The sequence below is a fragment of the Onychostruthus taczanowskii genome, unplaced genomic scaffold, assembly GCF_017590055.1.
Source record: "Onychostruthus taczanowskii isolate IOZ18803 unplaced genomic scaffold, ASM1759005v1 scaffold19, whole genome shotgun sequence".
NCBI classification, from domain to species: Eukaryota; Metazoa; Chordata; class Aves; order Passeriformes; family Passeridae; genus Onychostruthus; species Onychostruthus taczanowskii.
Window position 1 is genome coordinate 5,941,481 of NW_024499128.1, and position 12,407 is coordinate 5,953,887.

The following is a 12,407-nucleotide window of genomic DNA, read 5'->3' on the forward strand; positions in this document are numbered from 1 at the left end:
GAGGCAAAGCCATGCCCTACACAAACACAGGTTCAGGGACCCCCTGATTCTGACTTGTGCACAACTTCCAAAACTTTCCTTTCTTGCCTGAGCATTGTTGAAGCTAATCCCACAGCAATCCTACTTCTGTTTCAGGAAATCCAGCTGGCTCTCCTGCAGTCACCTGGAGCCCTGCTCCTGCTCCCCTTTGTACAGTGCAGCAGAGAAGAAAGAGCTCCCAGCCCCTCTGCACACACAGAGGGGGCAGAGCCAGCCCCAGCTGGCTTCACTTCCAAACACTGCTTGGGGTATTCCCCTTCCACAAGTGTCTGATGAGAAATTTCCACTCCAAATCAGAATCTTGAACCCACAATGTAAAACAGCAGTGAGGCCAATGATTTACTGCTCATTTCATCCAGTATCTCTGGCTACGGCACTCTCCTGTGAACACCTAAAAATCAATGAAAAAGTGAACTATCCAACAGGGTTTAATTCAGCAAAGACTCCTTGGAAATTGCAATTTGTGAGATGGGAAGGAACTGGGAGAGGCAAGCTTGTTACACCAATCCTGTGTGATACTGCTGTCCTCTGTAAAACCTCTAGATGCTATTGACACTCTGTTCTTCCCTTGGTTTTTCACAGGTTCCGTGCCTCTGGCTATGTGGGTGATAGCACCAGTGGCAAATTTGGTAGGTAACCACCATGCCTGGCTGCAAAGCTCAGATCTTTCCACTGAACAGCCCTTTCCTGAGAACAGAGGTGAAAACACACAGACTGTCTGATCTCCTCTTCCCATCCCACTGAATGGCTGAAATGCCCAAAATTCATCCCACTTGCACCAGAAAAATATTTATGGCAAATTTAGTTTCTTCAGAGACCTGATGAAAACAAATCTACCACTGCTTTGCAGATTGTTGTTTAGGCATTATAGCACAGGTCTGGGTAGATTTCATCTTCTACATGTTTTATTGAATCAAATAATTTCTGAACTGGCACCAGTGGCTCCCCTCATGTCTTCAGAGCACAGGAATGACCTGGTGGGACAGTGTCACAGCACCCCTGAGAAGGGATGCACGTCACTGCAGTGACAGAAACACCTGCCCAAAGGTGCAGACCTCAGAGCAGTCTTGAGTTCTACTCGTTTAAGCTGACATAGGATCTTTGCTCATGACTATAAAAGACAGCTCCTCTGCCTCACATTGTTAGTCATAAAAGCAGTCACAGGCCCACATAATCCCAACCCAGCAGATGCTGTGTTAACAAGATGACAATTACTAATTAGAAACAGCATTACTTGCCAACAGGCAAAGGAACCACACATGCACACAAAAACCCCCAAAACAGCAAGAAAAACTGTGGCAATAATCTGATAAATTCTGTTACCTGAGAACTAGGCACAAGGGCTTTCCACCAGTGTCCACCTTTCACAAGGTCTACATCACTCAAGGGCATTGACACTTTGCCAATAACACAATGGCGTGAGAATTTGTCAAAATCCACTACAGTTAAAAGCAGAGTTCTTCTCTGGGCTTCTAAAAAGGGGATTTCAAATGTGTACCTCTCCTCAAACACCGGGTTCTGCGTTTTGCGCTTCACTCCGGTCTGCTTGGAGTTCTTCTGGTCAGGGAGAAGGCAGATCTTCACATAGGGGTTGGAGTGGGCCATGTCTTGCCTTGAACCATCGTAAGAAATTGGAGGAGGCAGATCTTTAGCCTCAATGACTCGCACTATTAGGTAATTATGCAGCAGATCATACTGTGTGCTAAAATGCAGCATGCCCAGCTGGTACTTGGACAAGATCTCCTCATCTGTCAAGGAGTCCATGTCATCACTATTTGAGTCAAGAGAGTACAGCCTTGGTTCAAATTTTCTAAAATAGTCATCTGGGGTGTAGGTTTTTCGCAGGATAGTTGGCTGAACTATTTCTTTCTTAGCTCCTATTATTCCGAACTCGATGGGTTTGATGTCAACTAGTGGAGAACTTGGCCTCCTCGACTCCAGACCTGAACGAGAGAAACACACAAATGTGATGGTTAGAAAGTCCACAAAAGCAGCTAGAAGTGCCCATCAGCTTTGGGTGCAGCCAGCACAGGCTCCACAGAGGGGCTTTGCCAGCAATTAACAGCACCCTCAGCCACGCTGAAGCACAAGCTGGCCTGCACCTCTCCCTCCCCGTCCCTCTGCACGTGCAAGTACCACGCTCGTGCTTCAGCCAGAAAAACAGGGCTGGCCCCTTCCACCGCGCTCCTGCAAAACCAACGTGCCTCCAGCTTGACTTGGTTCCCTGTCCAAAAGATGAAAGAGCAAGCACTACAGTTTGGTTTTCTCCCCCTCAAGAATTACATTAATGGTGGAAGGACGGCCTTACTTGAAATGCGCCGCGTGAGGCTGTAAGTGGACCGTGATGTATCCGAGGACGAGCGCCTTCTGTCAGGGGAAACATCCTGAAGAGTGGGAGGCAGCTCGCTGATTGCATTATCAGAGTCTCCATCTTTGTCCTCATTTTGGCTGCTTATCCTGTTATAATGAGAGACCTTTGGATGATTCAGCCCAGCACAAGGAGTTTATGCAGGATAACAACGTGTTCTGGCATTCTGGGGCTACTCTTGGGTGCTCGTCCCTTGATGCTCTGGGGTATCTCCTGATCAGCCTGGCAAGCAAAAGGCTGAGCAACTGACTTCAGACCTATGCAAAAACCACATTCTTCACCTTTCTGCCTGTCTTTCAAACAGTTTTATCAGTACTACAGCACAACACAGGCCACTAAGGCACATATAACTCAGATGTTGATCAGAAATATTATACTTCTCTCTAAGGAAAAAAAAATCAAACCAAAACCCCACAAACCACAAACCTCAAACAGTAGCTTCCTGCTGTAATTCACAGCTACACTTTGGAAGAATAGACTTCACTAGGAAGGAATCAGCAGAGAAAATCACCATGCTCAGATATCCCAAACCTACCACACACCTCCTGGTAAAACACTGCAGGTTTGCCAGTAAAGTTTCAAAACTGGATCTTACAGACAAAATTCATTATTTGCTATTTACTGGCATGCCTTTTTAAATATTTGGCCGCTTTTTATCCACTTCTATAAACCAGATGTGGTTCTCAGCAGACAATAACTGTACTGCCCAGGGATTTTGGTGGGAGCAGGGAAGTTGGCAGGATCTAAATAACAAAGCAAGTTCTGTAGCATCTTGGAGAAGACTCCACAGAAGGCTGGTATAATAGAGAAGTCCACATATGTACATTTAAACAAACTGAAAGGGGAGTTATGTATACAGACAAGTAAAACACATTCTGGTTAAAAACCCCAACATGTCCCAGCTGCAGCGGCTCCTGAAAGAAGTGAGGATCTCCCAACTCTGACTGAAAGCAGGGCAGGAGCAGACAGCAACAACTGCAGGAGGTAAAGTCTGCAGCTGTGTGCTCAGAGGGGAGTGCTGCTGATGGAAATGGAATCACACAGTGGGTCCATGACATGTGGTGCATCCTGCAGAACAGCCAGGCCACCAGACAGAAAATAGCAGCAGATCACAAGGAAAGCATCAGCACGAAATGAGCAAAGCAAAGGGGAATTCTGTGTGAATTTTGCTTCCAAGCCACCCTTTCTATGTGCACAACTCAGCTGGGTATAAATGAAATATATTGAATCATTTTCATTAGTAACCAATGACTGGAGCAGAGCACTAGATATATTCTGCTAAAAACAGTAAACTTGCATAAAAGCCCAACAAGCATTAAGAAAACAAACCAATCCCAAAACTAACTGGAAATTCTTATCCAAGCCACAAAGTTCACAGCAGGATCCATACAAATTTCACCAAGTCAGACTCACACAACTCATCTACACTAAAAAAAAAAAATTCTGTTGACAATCATAACCAAACCCTCTGCTAAAAGGGGTGTACAATATTTGCACAGCTCTGCAGCCCATTAAAGGCAGTCCAAACCATACAGTTTGATATATAATCAGTACTTGGAACACAAATAGCTTTTTCATGCCTAAATGCAGGTCCACACAATCACAGGTGGCATTTGGATATGCTTGTGTTTGAGAAGCAAATGCACAGAACAAGGCAGGGTGAAAAGGGAATCAGGAAGAGAGGCATTAAGGATGTTCTACAATGGGTAAACGTAATAGTGAGTTAATAACATACAGATGACCTTTAGTAAGGAAATTGCTACTGAGCCACAATAATTTTTCCTCAAATAAACTTTGGCTCTGGTTAAAGCAGTTCTGTTTCTGTTTAATCTGAACCTTTGGAAAGAAGAGTCGTGTCCTGATTTCAATTCAGTCTCACAGTGTGCACTGTTTATCTTTGGGGTTTGTGTAGAATATTCCCTTACAAGCAGCTCAAACATCCACCCTCGTTCCCAAGCCATTTCTGCAAGGACCAGGATGGAAGTGCTCCTCATGAAACAACAAGAAGTTACCATGCACTCAGGTCATTGCAACTGGACTCATTGCAAGAATTTACTTTTTTTTCCCTAAGCTGCCACTGCAAAAAATTCAGAAAGTGAGAAAAATCCACATTCTCCCAAGAGGAAGGGCTTAAACTTGCAAATTATCATCCACTCCTGAATTTCCAGGAAAATGAGGTGTCTCTGAGCTGCCAAAGGGAAAACCTAGGGCCAAAATATAGAGGATGGGTCATTAACCACAGGCATTTATATGTTTGCTCATTCACCAGTGAGGACCATAAAAACAGTTTTCCCCTGGGGAGTGGGTAGGAAGGTGAGGAAGGCACAAATTGCATTCTACATCACACCAGTGTCTCAGGCCCATGAAGAATAGGCAAGATGGAAAGACCCCAGCTGAAAACATAGATCTATTTTTAAAACACTTTCAGGCTGCAAGCAGGGAATACAATAAATTGATTTGTTCCCAAATTCAATGCACGCATCTAAATGCAAAATAAGGGGATGTCAGACCTGGTTTTCATGGTGTGGGTTTCCACTAAATACAAAACCCCCCTCTCCAAAAGTAAGAGAGGAAAAAAAAAAAAAAAGAATGAGGGGTTCAACTGGTATGCACAGATCTCTGAGCACTTAAAAACATTAAAAACCTTATTCTAAGAACAAGTCCAAATTCTTACTCTGAGTAACTAACTCATGTAACTCCAGAGATCATTCCTTACATCCAAAAATGCACTTAGAGATATAAAACTATAAGATCAACACAGTGAAAACAGAATTCTTCTTTGATTTCTGAATTCTGAGACAACATGGGATCATTTCCACCCTAAACATGCACACAAAAAGCTTGGGTCAACTATTTGTCAGCAAACAAAATATACCAAATCTGGCTCCTGCCTTTTACTTTCTTTTCCCCTTCATCTTCCAGACTCTTGTTCCTCTACAGGCTCATTTTCCCCCCTCTCCTCTCAATCACATCTCCTTAGGGAGAAGTAGAGGATCTATCTCCTATCTCCCTTTGTCCTTCCCACTTAAATGATTTTTGTGCTCCCTCACCATTTTCCAGCAAGATCCCCCTGGAAGCACAAAGCATTACCACTCTGCCTGGCACCACTCTGGGTCCGTGCCAGCCCACGAGGAGCCCACAGCATTTTCCAGCAAGCAAAGCCTCATGTCCAGCTGATGCACCCCTGTGTGCCAGCAGGCACCCTCAGAGATCACAGGTGTGCAGGGGTGTCCCACGAGGGGTGACTCCAGTGACCCTGAGGCACGGCAGCACCCAGGTCTCCTGGCAAAGCAAAGCCACTTCTGTCCTGTGTCCTGCTGCTGCCCCTCCCAGGCTTCACCTCTGGGAACTCAGCTTCTCTCAGCATGGAGCAGAACAGGGAGACACCAGCTGCACCAAACCACCCAGAGCTGGATGGAAAGATGGAGAAATGGCCTGGGCTGGGGTCACAGGGACCCTTCCCAGGGCTGTGAGCATCTGTGGGTGAAGCAAAAAGCGCAACAGGGCTGAGGAACTAGGTTGTTTTTCACCAGAGGTGCTGTCCTCTCCTTATGGCCATTCCATGAAGTTATTGTAGGGGCTTTCAGATGGAGCAGGACCAGGGAGAAACAACAACACAGGCTGCAGAGAGAATTTTACAAGTCCAAAGGTCTCCATGTTCTCTGCCCGTGGCAAAGTCCAACTCATCTGCAAAGCCACCACAGAGCTGAGACTGGAGAAGATAGGAACAGGGCTTCAGCACCCACATCAGCCCTTTAGCCAGAGAGAAGAATCCAAAACCTACGCCCTGGTACAATCACTCCACACCCCAAAACAGGCAGGATGTCCCTTCCACTGCTCAGGCCACCAGACAGGCTCTGAATCACCCTCTCACCACCAGCCCAGCTACTGTTCCCAAGATGTAATTGCTCCTGCACCAATCTTTCCACGTCCAATACTGCAGCCTCATCACTGTGCCCTCCTGTGTGTGATGCTTTCCTATTTAGCATTGATTTTGTTTCCATTCCCCATTAATTGCAGGTGAATCACTTTCTGAGCATATATCAGACTCTTAAATATGCTGCTCCACATCTAAAAACCACTCTAACACATCCTGAACAGCTTTATTTTTATTGCTTCAGTATTAATTACCATCCTGTTCTACCTGAATTCAAAAGTACATGGACAGGACTGCGATTTAAACATGAGAAAATTTATTTCATGCAGCACCAAGACATGACCCTTCCAGAGCTGACACAGAATAACAGCACATACTCACAGGAGTAGATAAAATTACCTGAGTGCCTCAGTGCCCAGCTACCAGAGTCTGAGCATCACACAGTGCACTGATCAGGCCTCTCCTGTGCCACAATTCTGGACATGCCAAAGCAGTGTCCATCAAATGGTCTGCTCCACAAAGCCCAGCCCAGCTGGCAAGGCAGCCACTAAAACACCAGAGAGCTCTGCCCCCCTCCTGGTTCCACTACTGCCTCCACAGGGTCACCTCTGTGCTGCGGATTCCTGACTGAGAGGGAGTAAAAGAGGGAAGACTTCACTGACTTCCTTTGTAGTGGATTTGCAAACATACCAATCAAAGCTCCAGATAAGACCTGGTGCTGTGGCTCTTTAATGATTTGAGAAGAAATTCTGAAGAGTACTAGGGTGATGCAGGAGATCAAGTCCTGCTAAATGAAACTTTAAATGAATTTCCTCTTCAGAGCACATAGGAGCTATGCCTTTCATATGCCCATATGATAACCACCTCCGTGCTAAGATAAGAAAGCATTTCAAAACAACCTCATCAGCATTTCAGCCAAGTTAAGTGCTCCAAAGGGTTGGTCCATCTGAAGAGGAAATAGGATTGAAGATGAAAGGCATCTTTAGAGAAGGGGACACAGCTAAACCAGTTATCCTTGTCATGCCACCTTACAAAAGAACTTCTGTCCTACCCATCAGAAATGGTTTTTACAAAGACTAACCTTGCTATTTGAGTTAACAGAGCTGCCCTTTTTCACCATGCCAGGAGTAGCCTGCCTTCCCACCCACAGGAGGTTCCTGCTCTCTAAGTGGCATCCTCTGAATGTCCCGTTGCAATTCACATCAGTACTCCTTGGTTAAAGCTAGGAAATCATGCACCTGAACTTACAGCCAGGCTGGAGTTTGAGCAGGAAAAGGTCCCAGGATTTCAACTTCATCTTCATTTGTTTGGCAGCAGCTACAGTCAAAACATTTCTGACAACAATTCCTGCAAGTCCACCGGCACAGCAAGAGATCCGAGATGCGAGCGAGCAGACCCTGGAGCCATTGCAAACCAAAGTACAAGATTACAACCCATCAATAGCTACTGAGAAAAAACACTCAGCTGTATTTGTGTTTGTGTTTCTGCAACAGAACATTAAGAACTATATTTATTTCATCCATACCAACAGACGAGTGCTATGCAGTTACCAGCCCAACCCCACTGATGCCATAACAAGGCAGGAAAATAAGCATTCTCTGCAGGTATTTTCCCCTCTAGTAGCAATGTATTATTATGTAGGTTGGCAAGAGGGTGATTTACAAAGCACCGTGGCCCAGCAATATGTTGGAGTGGAAACATGCATATTCCTCCACACACATCAACAATCTAACAGATCACCAAACATACAACAGGAGGAATTAAAACCAGAAGGTAAGTGAAAGCTTCAATTTAATCCAGCAAGGATCTATTTAATTAACACAGCAATGTGAACACATTTCATCCCTGTAGATGTAGCAGTAATATTTGTACAATCCATACACATGGAGCATTACAGCCCAACAAACTCACCACTAAAATGGATTAGCCAGAGCACACTATCCTCATGCTTCTGCTCTGCTACTATGATTAATTTAATGAAGAACCTTCAATGATATTTTTAGAAGAATAGTAGACCCAGAAAAGTCTCTCATTTCTTAGATTTCTGTGGTGGCACTGGCAGCCCCACTTGTAGCAGGGTTGTGTCAGCTCCCCACTGGAGCAGCAGCACCCTGTGGCCCCATTTCCACACCATCCCCACAGCCTTCCCACCACTTCAAAGCTCTGCTTGGAGAGAAGCAGAGAGCCAAACCTCACTCATTTCCCACCCACAGCAGCCCCAACTTCTGCTGTTCGTGAGAGGGCTCATTAAGCAGCACAAGGGCTCCGTGGGCACAGTGGGAGACAGGCAGCTGCAAGGGCACAGCACCTGCACCCAGGTCAAACTGCTGTACAACTGCATGTGACCTTGAGATGCTCCTGAGAAACTGAAGAAATAAAGTGCATGAGAGCTTCTCCATAGTTATCTCCCTAAAATACTCCAGACATTTGCAGCATTCATGAGTGTGGACCACGTGGAGGGGTTTCCTCACAGGAACCTGATCTGCAGAGAAGACTTCATAGGAACATGGCTTTTTGCTACAGTAAAACACACTTTTTTTCCATAAACAAAATCTGGGCACTGCAAACCAAAAAATTACCAGCCCAAAATGCAGTGCATTACTTATATCTAGGACATCAGTAAAGAGTCAGAAAACACGAGACAATCCCCTCAGGATGGAGCAAGCAGACAGAGTGGGGAGTGAATCATCAGATTAACTCACCTCATTTATTGGTTCCAACTGTCCTTTTAGACATCCAGGATGAAGCAAAGGGGAACAAAATGAAAAAGACAAAAACAAGTTAGCAGTGCTCAAACAACTTTAAATTTTCTGCCATGACATGCCCCAGCTTGGGATGAGTTTGGATTTCTGGCAAGACAGGACCTTGTAGATGTTAGAGGAAGGAGAGGCCTGACTGGGCATCAGCTTCTGCCATTTCAAATCCTTCCCTACCAGGCTCCTTCTGCTCCTCCCTTCCCACAAGCAAAGCTCCCAAACCCATTCTGAAGCATGAAAATCCTGCTCATTGCTTCTTGCTAATGGGTATCATATGCAACCACTTATTTTGTTTTCTTTAGTAACCCGCCTCTAATTGCAGCAACTACTTGCTGCTGACAGTAAACCATATCCAAATTTTTCAGCAGAAAAAAAAGGCTTTTCTCCACATTCAGCCCATATCAATGGAGTTCCAATGCCAACTCACTAAAGCAACATTTCTAGGAAGGGGTACAGACTGAATTCTCTCCATTGCATACACATCTCTGGGCACCTTCAGCCTCATCCTCAGATGTGACCTGAAGAACCCAAAAGACAGAAGTTAAAGTCCTTGAGTCCCACACTCCCATTCAAAAATCTGCACTGCAGACACCTCCCCCAAGCCACAGGGAAAATCTACAGCAAAGGAAGAAGGCATCACAAACCAGTTTTTTATTCACAAAACCACCCTTGGAACTTTATATAGATATAAAATGGACCCATTTCCTTTGGAGACTCCCTAGCATTTCTGATACCTGCTGAAATGTCTTATCCATTGCATTACCTTAAAAATGTCTAAAAGTTTCCTATTTGCCCTGGCTGTCTTTGTATATGGGGAATCCCTAAAAAAAAAAAACCCCACCAAACCAATACAAAACCACAGAACAAAACAATACCCAAAAAACCCCCACAAAAGACTCCATCCTACTCTTCCAAAGAGTACATCCTACTCTTCCAAAGTTGGTTCCTAGCTTCACACCCATGACATGACACGAGCAGCCTTTTCTGAAGAAGCTGGTACGCAGAAGTTGCCTTTCGTTCCAAGAACTCTGCCATGGACCACGTTTTGGTGCAAGCCTTCCTTTTAAACTTCTTGGAAGCCAGTGCTTGTCAAAAAAGCCACCATTTGTTAGGAGCAGTTAAAAGACTAGAAGAGCTGTGGTGCAATGAGACAAGACAGTGATTACAGATACCCATGGGCCAGCTGTTTAAGAAAACGCTAGATGGTTAAAAGGGTTTTATCATTCCTTATTAATGCAAAGTTGCAGCCAAAGCTCCAGTGGTTTAGCAGAGCTGCAAGGAGGATATTTAAATTGCTCTGAAACAAAGCGGCTGGATCGGCGCCACGCGATCGAACGCCGAGCACATGTCACACAGAGAGAGGGCTTTTCCAAAGGGCCCACGGGGACACGGCAGGCTCACAGCCAGCAGCCTCCTGGCCACCGTGGGTCACAGCCCTGGGAAGCCACCCCTGTGTGCCACCAGCCCCGAGGGCACACAGCCATCCACAGTACTGGGACAGAGCGAGCCTGTGGCCACCCAAATGGGAGGGCAGGGACAAGGACTGAGTGTGACAGTGCTGGAGAGGTAAACAAGTCAACAGCAGCACGCAGGGCTGAAATGCAGGAGCCCATGAAAGGAAAGCAAACACGAGCACCTGTCCATCCCCCTCCTCGCACCAGGCATGAGGGGCAGGGCTGGGAAGGACAGGGCTGGGGGAAGGACAGGGCTTGGGGAAAGGACAGGGCTTTGAGAAGGACAGGGCTTGGGGAAGGACAGGGCTGGGGAAGGACAGGGCTGGGGAAATGACAGGGCTTGGGGAAGGACAGGGCTGGGGAAGGACAGGCTGCAGCAGCGGGCTGGTGCTGGGGATCCCCGGCAGCAGAGCAGCTACCATGTGCTCAGCAACCCCTGGAGAACGCTCAGTCTCCAGGGTCAGGGAGGCACCATCCTGCTCTGCCACGTCATGCCAATTGGCCAAGCAGAGAACGAGCCAGATGGGAGTCTCCAGCCACGAGCGATCCCTCATCAAGGGCGAGGCTGGGGGCAGGGCTCCATCTCCACAACCTGCTGCAGGGCCCCTGGCTGGGGGTTACCTGCTCCAGGTCAGCAGAGCCGCCAATCCCAGCCAGGTCCTCCGAGCAGTGACAACAAACCACGGTGGCAGTACCCCCAGGGATGCTGCAGCAGGGTGGGGTCCCCGCTGCTCACAGACCGCGTTTTGCCCCCGCAGTTACGCCCCAGGAAAGGCTCACAAGCTCCATCGGCAGTGGACACCGCAGCCTGGGGACAGTGCGGTCCCCTCAGCCACACATCCCCCACCATCCCACCAGTACGGGGACGCCGGTGTGGCGATAACGGGGTGCTGCTGATACCCTGCTCCGCACCCAGGTACCCCCACCTTGTACCCGCGGGCCCCGACGGCCGCGCTGCCGAAGGCCTGCCCGGCCGCACTCGAGACCCCCGAGCCTCGCAGGGCACCCCGGGCGGGGTCCACCCGCGGCGACTCCAGCCCGGCTCCCGGGACAGCTCCCTCAGCATCCCCGCTCCCGCCCGCCGGGCGCGGCGGCGGCTCAGCCCCGAGCGGGAGGGGAGCGCGGGGCACGGCGCGGCGGGCGGAGGGGACACGGCCCCGCGGGACGGGGGCACGGCTGGCGCCGGTGGCGGGGTCTGCAGCAGCGCCCGCCCGGCTGGAGATGCCCCCCCGGCTCGGGTTCACGCGAACCGCGCGCTGCGCTCGGGGCAATGGCTGGGAAGCGGGCGGCTCGGGGGCCGCTCAGGGTCTGACCAACCCGACAAAAATTCAGCCCCACAATGCTGGGAGAGCCCATCCATGAGGCTCAGCCCAAGGATCCCTGCAGCCCAGGGGCCGCTGCCCCCCTCCCGCCGGACCGTGCCCAGGCTGGGGCGGCCCATCGCATCTCAGTCTGCCCACGGGGCTCAGCATCCTCCTCTCTCCAATAAGTCTTTGTGCGGGATCGGGACGGGATTCCTCGTCCCCGGGGCCATCCCGCTCCCCCAGCAAAGAGAGGCCCGAGGGCTGCTCGCCAGCCCCGCGGGGATCCTCTCCAGCCCCGGTGTCTCGCTATCAACAGCTGCCGGCCCCGCTCCTGCCCCGGCCCCGCCTGGCCCCTGCCCGGGGGCTGCGGTCGCCTCCGGGAACTCCTCCCCAGAAGTTAACCCGAAGTTGCGCACCCGCACCGGGCACGGAGCACGGGGGGCCCCGCCGCGGCACCGCACCCGTCCCGCACCGCCCCAGAGACCCCCCCTTTCCCCGGGGATCTCCCGCGCCGCGCTCCGCACGCACCTGGATGTACGCCATGGCTCCGCGGGGCTCCGCGGGCGCGCACGGCCCCTCCCGCCGCGCGGCCCCACCCGCGCCGCAGCG

At 49.2% G+C, this 12,407-nt stretch overlaps 1 protein-coding gene across 1 annotated transcript in view; it reads right to left on the minus strand.

The window, feature by feature from the left end:
* Positions 1 to 12,407, minus strand: part of SYT17 (synaptotagmin 17) — a 35,483-nt gene that overhangs the window by 22,835 nt on the left and 241 nt on the right. The window contains exons 2-5 of the mRNA XM_041401748.1: positions 8,987 to 9,004; positions 7,533 to 7,681; positions 2,348 to 2,496; positions 1,363 to 1,982 (exon numbers count right to left, since the gene is read on the minus strand). Coding sequence (XP_041257682.1) covers positions 1,363 to 1,803 — 441 coding nt within the window. The 5' untranslated portion in view covers positions 1,804 to 1,982; positions 2,348 to 2,496; positions 7,533 to 7,681; positions 8,987 to 9,004. The remainder of the gene's footprint in view (positions 1 to 1,362; positions 1,983 to 2,347; positions 2,497 to 7,532; positions 7,682 to 8,986; positions 9,005 to 12,407) is intronic.